This window comes from Scomber japonicus, chromosome 12, assembly GCF_027409825.1.
Source record: "Scomber japonicus isolate fScoJap1 chromosome 12, fScoJap1.pri, whole genome shotgun sequence".
NCBI classification, from domain to species: domain Eukaryota; kingdom Metazoa; phylum Chordata; class Actinopteri; order Scombriformes; family Scombridae; genus Scomber; species Scomber japonicus.
In genome coordinates, this window is record NC_070589.1 from 5,734,967 (window position 1) to 5,744,198 (window position 9,232).

Sequence of the window (9,232 nt, forward strand, 5' to 3'; positions counted from 1 at the left end):
CAAAAAACTCCATATTGAACTAAATTTCCTTTCACTGCCACTCAAAATAACTGTAGGAGGTCCTGTTTGTACAAAAATGTGTTAAAAAGTTGATCATATGAAGCTTCAGCCATCCACGAGTCAAATTATGTAGATATGTTACAGTGTTTTTAGTAGCAAAGTCTTTTTGTTACTATACTTCCACCACAGCTCAACAGGAAACACTAAGAGGGAATTTGATGGTAAACAGACTGTAAATGTGTCAGATATCACTTGATATGACTAACTCACACTGATGAAGCTCAATAGAAGCTGATCATCTACTTTTAAATGACTGTGTGGACACACTGTGGATTTAGTCCTCCATCACTTTACATTGAAAGCACATTTGAAGGAGATCTTTTAATAGTCAGTATGAACAGGAGGAATGAGAGAAAAACCTCTTTCACTGCTAATATGGACACCTGACTGCTGGTTTAAGACAGACTTTTAAAAAATGTGACCTTGTCCTTTAATGCAGAAATTTTTGTGTGGAGCCTAAGAAAAGCCTTAAGCTGTGTTTATGGCTTTATTCCAATTTCCCTCGTTCAAATCAGTTTTGTAAGTCTCTTTTTCATGCTGATATGGACGAAAATTGTGTCTAAAATTATTTTTTTAACGAGAATTCTTTCGTATTGCGTAAAGAAGGCACATTGCTTAAACATTGCTGGTGTTTGACTCATATAGCTCTTTGATGTAAGGCAGTGGGCGTGTACTTAGAGCACGTGAACGTATCATCGGGTAAACGTGTGTTTGTGTTTGTGTCTCCGCCCTGACGGTGCTGACAGTGAACACAACCCATAGCACACACACACACGAGGAGCTTTGAGTTAGCTAAACACCAACATGAAGGCGAACAGCGTTTCCAGAATTTTTGTAATAATTTTGTGTGCGGTGGTTTATGTCGCCGTTTTGGTCATTAACGGTCTGGCTGGAGCGGGAAGAGGTGAGTGAAAATAACGTCGATAATAAAGCTTTTCACTGTGCTGCTGTTAACGCTAACTTCTCATATCCTTCCGATAGTCGCGCATTTATACTATTTTCCATATATTTAAGTCGATATAACTGACCTATTACGACACATGGGATTCATTGTCTTCCTCCGCTGGTTATGAAACTGTGCTTTTACTTAACGTTAGAGGGAGACTCCCACTTAACGATTCACTGCTGGCAGCTCGTTATGTTGTTACCGTTGTTACACAAAACAATGAGGAGTTATTTCCATGAGTCTGCCTGTAGAGCTAGCTCACCGGTTATATAATTATCTTGTTACCTAACGTTAACTATTATACATATATAAACAGAGATGCTACAAATGCTACTTTTCACTGAAATAGATCCTTGTTTAGTTTAAATAAGTATGTTATTATAGAGCTGACAGACGCTATTTGAACTGAATTAAAGGGCCAGTTCACCCAAATTACCACACTAAAACTAAATAAAAACACTTTCCACTTTGGTCTGTGGGTTAACTAGCTATGTAGAGTAGTTTGGGTTTCTTTTGGTTTCACTGGGGACACATAAGAGATTTCTAACTCAGTTGTGGGAACTGAATTTGTGCAGCTCACAGCAATGGAAAGTTACCAGAAATCCAGAAGAAACATCAGTCTACAGAGTTCATGATGAATAGTTTTAATTGCATCTTATGTAATAAAATATATAAAATCCTCCGGTGCTCCATATGTCTAGTTATGTTCTTAGATGGGAAAATAAGTTTTCCAGAAATGGAAAAAAATCTGTCCTCATGTATGGGTGGGGTTTGGCGAAAATTGCATTTATTTCCAGGCGTTCTTTTCTTCCTCAGTATGTCTCAACTGAGCAAAACAAAAAGTTAGAATGTCAACAGATGAGCGATAGAGGAAGAGAACCAGTCTGTCCTCTCCAAGCTCTCCACACTTCCACTTAATGTTTGTTGTTATCCTCTACTGTAAGTGACAACTGTGGTTAAGTCTCGTGATTGTTTTGCATCATTTACTGTCCCTACATATTTATAGTCTTGTGTAACTTCAGTACATTCACCATTTACAGCAACTTGTTGGACTGACTTTTGAAATGATTCCTTTAGTTTTTGTTCCATTTATTTGATGAGAACCCAGAATTCATCCTGAGTGATCAACACAACAGTTACTGTGTCATCAACTGATTTAATATTGAAAACATCAGATGATTTTGTTTTGTTTTCATTTGCATTAAGTGTAAATAGAACTGGATAGATAGTTGTCCCATATGGAGGTGGTAATCATAGGAGGGTGAATCTACACTAACATACTGTGATCCATCAGTCTAAAAGGACTCCACCCTTTTTTTAAATGTACTATTTGTAAAAAGGCTTCTACTTATGGAATGAAATGGTCTTGTTAAAGGTTTTTAACAGATAACTTGTGCACAAGTTATTCAAAAAATGTTTAGCTTTTACTCCTGAGACTTTTATAATGAAATAAAAACTTGCTGATTTAGGATGTTCCACATGTTCATAAAGGTGTCATAAATCCAGTTGAAGTAGCCCAGTTTTTCTAGTAAGACACCTCTGTCCATGTACCTTTGTCTGCTTAAGGGTGGGGTTATTTATCATCATTTGGGCGAGGCGAGGAAACCTTAATGATACTCTGACTATTTCTTTTACAATAGCGTTCCTCCAACCTTGCCGTTGGGGGAAGGCCTTTTCCTGTTTCAACATCACAATGTTCCTGTACACTCAGCCAGGCCCATTATTAAATGTTATTCCCAGCCTGCTGGGGAGGAACTGGACTGGCCTGCACTGTGCACTTTTGGGATGAACTAGAATGCTGACTGTCTCTGTTGTTTTTCCAGGTGTCTTCCATTCCTCTACAGGCAATGTGTCGGCCCGCTATGAGACGGACATCACTCCAGCTGATTGGACCTTCTCTATCTGGGGTGTTATCTACACCTGGCTCACCCTGATGGTCATATACATCACGTTATATGCTTTCAGAGGGTAAACTAAGCTCAGAATGTATTCATGTAAAATATTTACTCATGCAGTCTGGTTGGACTTAGACCAATGTGCAGATGAAAACTGATATTTCTCTTTCTGTGAATAGGTCTTGGGCTCAGTGTCTGCTGCCCTACGCCTTCTATTTTTGCTGGCTATCCAACATGGTGATGAACATGATATGGCTAGTGCTGTGGGACAGAGAGTATGTATGCTGTTTCTATCTATTTATTAGTTAGCACAGAAAAACACACACAAAAATCATATTGAAAACAGAAAAAAATGAAATGGTTAGTATGATGTGTGTGTATAAATTATAATATTAAGATATAACTGATAAGCAGAGCAGCCATTGAGGAGTGTAGAATAACAAGAATAGCAAACACCCTCAGACAAACCACAAATTAATGTAAACATTAAAGGACCAGTTTGTAGAATTTAGTGGCATCTAGTGGTGACATTGCAGAAAACCCCTCCCTCTCCATGTCCAAGCATGTAGGAGTCCCTGTGATGGCCATGAAACTCACAAAAACTTGAGAGGCTAGTGTTTGGTTTGTCTGTTCTGGGCTACTGTAGAAACATGGCAGGCTCTGTGGAAGAGGACCCGCTCACTATGTAGATATAAAGAGCTCATTCTAAGGTAACAAAAACACAATGAGTCTTGTTTCATGGGATAACATACTAATTAAAACATACTTATGAATATTATATTCCATTTCTGCCAAGTCCTTTATACTAGATACCTCTAAATTCTACACACTGCACATTTAAAGGCAGCAATATACTACCATTGAGGAGAGTCTGTTTAAGATTTTAATGAATTATATTTTATTTATAAGGATCAGTTCACTCAAATTACAAAATAAATGTGCATAGTGTGAATACAGTTGTGTTATGCAATGTGTTTTGGATTAACTTGTCCAGGTTTGAGATATAATGGAAATGAATAGAATTTAATTTTTGGTGCTTCCACTGTTAAAAAAAATACATTTGAACACATATTTTAAAAATTCAACATCTGAAATTGTATTATGTACCTGAACACATAGTTCCAATAAAACCAGATGGCAGTGTGTTCTCTTAATTATCAGAATAACATAGACATAGATTATGGGATAACATATTGCTGTTGAATTTTTCAGTGTTATTTTTCAATGATTCAAGCACTGCAAACAAAACTTCATTGATCTTTTATTGAACCAATTAGGAAATGTAGTTACATCTTTGTTTCCCCCGTGAATAAGAGAAGCTATGTTTGTGCTGTAGGTTGATTACATTTGTATTACATGAAAAAGAATAGGTTTAGGTTATGTGGTAAAACAGTTGTTGATATAAATACAAAATAACAGTGGCTCAAAATAGGAGCTATGAGGAACTCCTTGCAGGACTTGTTTTATGTATTATTAGGGAATCCATGAGAATAGAGTTTATTAAGTGGTGCTTGGATATTTAAAAAAATCAGCTTATATGATGCATTTATGGTCCCTCTCTTTCTCTCTTCCAGGTTGATGCTGGCAGCTATGGTTATATTAATCCTGATAGTCATCACCAACTACTGCGCCTTGTTCTTCTGTTGCTTTGCCACAGATTACTATGGAATGTGGTTACAGACTTACTATCCCAAAGACCTGGCCTGTCTCAGAATACTGGTAGGCTATAGTATGTGCATGGACAGATATTACACTTTATTACTTACCATTTAAAATGGATTTGGTACCTGCTCATCGTCCCCTCTGAATAATGTCATTTGTATCTATGGATGTTGATGTGTTCAGGTCCAGAACGGTTTGGCTCTCTACACCACATGGACATCCATCGCTTCTCTGATCAACTTCTCATTGGTTCTCCACCTGTGGGGTGTGGTCAAGAGCACAGCAGCATCAGCCTCTCTTTGCATCCTGTTTGCTGAGCTGATGGGATGGTAAGCTTTGATGGGAGGAGGTTGAATGAGGGGAAGGAATACCAGAAGATTATTTTGTTAATCATGAAACCATACAGGTCATGTAATTGAAGTTGTTCTATTAGCTTTTGCAATAGACACAAAACACACAGTATAATACTATTAGGTTAAATCAATGAAGAACAAAATGAAATCAAATATCTGGGGACCAAATATCATATGACAGACCAATAAAGTGGCAAAAATAGAAACCAAAGGGAGGGGGGGGGCAAGTGTGACATAAATACAACAAATTCAGTGTTCTAAAAATGCTTATTTTTATACACCCAAAAATGAGACTGACTTGATACAGTGTCCTTCTGTAATTATTAGTCCTTATGAGCAAAGATTCAGGATTCAATGTCTGTCATCAATTTGAGCCATTTAGCCAAATCAGACTTTGTTGGACTCTTTCAATGACAGAGAACAATCCATGAATCCATTAAAGCCTAGTACACAAGTCCAAATTTGGATTTCAGTGGTGTTGGGAAAGACCTTTCTCCTAACAAGTACAGCTGGGGAGATTCTGGCAGTGGTTTATGCAATATATCTAATACTTTCACACACTAAGAGTCTGACTTAACACTTCATATTGTAGCTGCCGAATACGCAGTCTGAGAATCTGTCTTTTGTCATATTGTAATATAAAAGGCTTGTATGCAACTGTAAATATACAAGGGAAAAAGTGATATGTTTTGTGGTATAAAGATGTGATTAAAACTGTGGTAAAATATATATATATATATATATATAGGTATTTATTTTTTGGCATGAAACTGGAAGAATGAATCAGTCTTCCTTTTGTTACTTTCTACACATGTGATCTGTATCTGTATATTTACCTGCAATCCCAACGTAATTGAATGAGCCTGACCACACCTGGAGACGGTCCAGAACACTTCATGTCACAACTTTCTCAGCAAAGGAGAGATAAGTGGAGTCCACACAGTAGCACTTCAACAGACCAATACAGCTTGTAAGAGGAGGGTCGTGTGACAGAAGGGTGTAGCCAAGGTAGTTCTACTCATAGCAAGTCTACATTGGTTACAGAAAATAAGTCTACATGCCTTAGACTGCCCTGTCTGACACAGCTGGCCTCATATTGCTCAGTGTAACAATCCCTGGAGAATATATTGCATCAGTTATCCTGAACTAGGTCTAAGCCTCAAGGAAAAGACAGTCGTTACTGATAAAAACAGACTATCAGGCTCATTTATGAGTCCATAGTTCAGCTGTATCATCTGCTGTGGCCTCAGAATAATGCCTTTGTTTTGACTTTCTGTCTCGACTGGTGCTCGACAATTAATGTTGCACAACCCGACGACCAGTTGCAGTGAGGCAGCAGTGTTTGTCCGGCATTGATCTCTTGCTTTGCAGTAGCGAACAGAGCTGTGATTGCTTTGTCTCAATGTGTGCAGGTTCATCCTGGAGAACTGGGTGCTGGACCGCTGGGTGCGTAACATTCTGACCGTCTACCCCGTGGTGATTGTGGCTCTGATTGGAAACGTCTTCAAACATTTTAACCCAGCTGACCCCACTCCAAATTCTATCTTCATGGGTGAGTTTAACAGAACTACTGCAGTTGGATTCACACCAAACACTGACTTCACCAACACCTGCCCTTAACTATGGATGTGATATAAGATTTACAAAAATAATAGAAAGAGTCCTTAATTCACAGTTGCAGTTAACAGTTTTATAGACATCTTTTATAATGGTGATCTATGGGGAAAACATTCTTTGGGCTGCAATAACACAAATGACCACTGGGAAGAATTGGAGGCTAGGCTGAGTGGTGGCACCATATCCAGATCTTATTATACGGATATCCTATACTATCTTTCTACTTTAACAAGCTAAGTGACTTCTTTCCATGTGACAACAAAATGTTGCTTTACTATATTCCCCATAATGATTTTTTTCCCCATTTTTTACTCTTCTTTTCTTATCCTGTCAGTTGTACTGCTGGTTGTAGCATGTGTCCTGTTGGTGTTCCGCATCTGTACCGTCATCTGGAGAAACATGAGGCGACCCCTCTACTCTCCAGGCTCAGCGCGGTTGCTGGTGTCACCCCTCGATGGCAGCAAATTCAGGATCCTTTCTTAAACAGTAGGAATGTGTACATTATCTCCTGTCCCTGCTGGACACACTCACCTAACTCACTGCTAGGTTCAGGGGGAAAATCTGCCACTTTTATTATGAAGTTTTACACTAGTAAGGTGTTGAAGTTGTAATAGATTCTTTTAATATGAAGTTTTACACAAGGTATGGTGTTCAAGTTGTAATGGGTTCTTTAATTATGGAGTTTTACACAAGTTACGTTCATTGCCGACACAACATGTATGAAAACTGCATTTCTCTCGATGGACAGTTTGAGATTTGATTGGACAAAGGAAAGAACAGGGAAGTGTTTCCAGATTGTAATGGAAGGCAGTAAGATGATGCAACACTGACACATCTGAAACACTGTTATTAAAATGAAAATGATCAAATGACCACTCATTTTGTTATTGTCTATATGTAAAGTACTTTAGATACAAAGATTGATTTGACTACCATTTTTCTGTATTAGTTTTTTTTAAGCAGTTATTGTTGTTTTTTTTGGGCTTATTTTGTATTCATATAGTGGCAAAAGACTATACACACTATCAATATGTGTTAGCACTTTGACAGTATAATTTGATTAAGTAAACAGCAATTTTTTGTCAAGTGCCTTGAGCTTTGTTTGATTCACTCTCATTTACTAATAAAATTTCTCACATCTAATCTCTGTCTGGCAGTCTGAATATTTGTGAAATCTTACCCAAAAGATTGTGCATGAGTAGATTTACATGAAATGAAAAGATTAGTTGGGTGGAGACCTTGTGTTACTTTCTAAAACTGTGAATGGGGCACAGTCTAGAACACTCGATATCCCACATAACGATATGCACACTGGTCCTGACAGTCAGATGCTCATATTAAACAGTTGAGTCAATGCAAACGTACTGGACTGGGCTCATTTGGAGGGTAACGCTGTGTGATGTCCTACAGTCTAGCAAAGTCCAAGTTCTTTTTTGCTATCAGTGTGGTCTGTGAATGACAATTTTGGTCTTTAGTTCACACTGAAATATTTTAATAGTCAATTTGTTTATTGTCGCTAAATTCCCCACTGTGTCATCATCTTTTCTCTGTAAATTGTTTCAGTTCCTCACAACAGATAGAAAGCTTTGGTCAAAACAAACTGTTGCTACTCTGTGTTCACTTGCTGATTTGCAGTAAATTTGTCAATGCTTGCATTTCACCGCAATGTAAAACTTTACTGTGAAAGAGGAACCAGGAAATGTATTCATATATATATATATTCATATTCATAATTTTCAGGTTAGGCTTCATTCCAGAAAGGAGGAACTTGAACTTCAACTGCCAGTATGTTTGAAAGGAAGAATAAGATAGAATGGAAAACACATGGTAAACTTAACACTATGGCACAGTGGCAAGTTGGATAATAGTATATGCATTCAAATTCTTTCAACATTTCCTACTGTTTGGCCCATAGGCTGTATAAAAGAAATGGACGTAACATCCATGACGTCACCCATTGGTTTGTGGACTGCTGCTCGGAAGCCAATAGTTTCGAATCTAGGCAGCGCCATCTTGAAAATTTCAGGTGCATGCTGGGAAAAATAAAAAACACAGATTCTCAAAACAGTCGCCCCCTGGTGGCGAATGCAGATCTAAGTTACTTCCGCGTTGGCCTCATTTCAGAGGACTGGAACTCCCCGGTTTGGCCTCACTCATCATAAACCACCAGTGGCATAAGTGATGGAATGGTCAAAATCTGCAGCTTTAAACAAAGGACTTTACGATCCTGACATGAACAGTGTACTATGATCGTGAAATATTGCAATGGAGAAGTTGCCAACCAGTCGAACATTAGATTTTTTGAATTAAATAGATGTTGACAGGTGCAGCATACACAAACAATATAAAAACATGAAGTGCAATTGACTTTTAACGACTTAAAGCCAGTTTATGTAACCTTAGCTGAACAGCAACCATCATGGTCAGTGACAATTATGGGAAAAAAACACTAGTGTCAGTGGAGAAAAGTCATAAAGGTGGTGAACTGACTCAAAAATGTTATGTAAATGTTATATCTATTGAAGTGTGCTAAAATTATCTAGCATTAGCCACCACAAGCTAGTCGTCATACCAGCACATGAAGGCTGAAGTGTGTTAACATTAACTAGCATTAGCCACCATAAGCTAGTGGTCACACCAGAATGAGAAGGCTATAGCTGACAAACTTACTAGTGTGAAAATATACTAGGGTCAGTGGA

At 38.0% G+C, this 9,232-nt stretch overlaps 1 protein-coding gene across 1 annotated transcript; it reads left to right on the plus strand.

Annotated features, from left to right (window-relative positions):
• The first annotated feature begins 811 nt into the window (after positions 1 to 811).
• Positions 812 to 7,676, plus strand: LOC128368915 (uncharacterized). Its single transcript, XM_053329834.1, has 7 exons — positions 812 to 964; positions 2,830 to 2,974; positions 3,081 to 3,176; positions 4,476 to 4,620; positions 4,747 to 4,892; positions 6,329 to 6,468; positions 6,868 to 7,676. The coding sequence occupies exons 1-7, from the start codon at positions 865 to 867 to the stop codon at positions 7,014 to 7,016; spliced, it is 921 nt and encodes a 306-aa protein (XP_053185809.1). The 5' UTR covers positions 812 to 864; the 3' UTR covers positions 7,017 to 7,676.
• The last annotated feature ends 1,556 nt before the right edge of the window (positions 7,677 to 9,232 follow it).

What these genes read in the sequence shown, in the direction of transcription:
- LOC128368915 (XM_053329834.1), top strand. Translation starts at nt 865, where the DNA reads ATGAAGGCGAACAGCGTTTCCAGAATTTTTGTAATAATTTTGTGTGCG. An exon ending in TGGCCTGTCTCAGAATACTG is followed by an intron (nt 4,621 to 4,746) that starts GTAGGCTATAGT and finishes TGATGTGTTCAG; the next exon opens with GTCCAGAACGGTTTGGCTCT. An exon ending in TTTGCTGAGCTGATGGGATG is followed by an intron (nt 4,893 to 6,328) that starts GTAAGCTTTGAT and finishes CAATGTGTGCAG; the next exon opens with GTTCATCCTGGAGAACTGGG.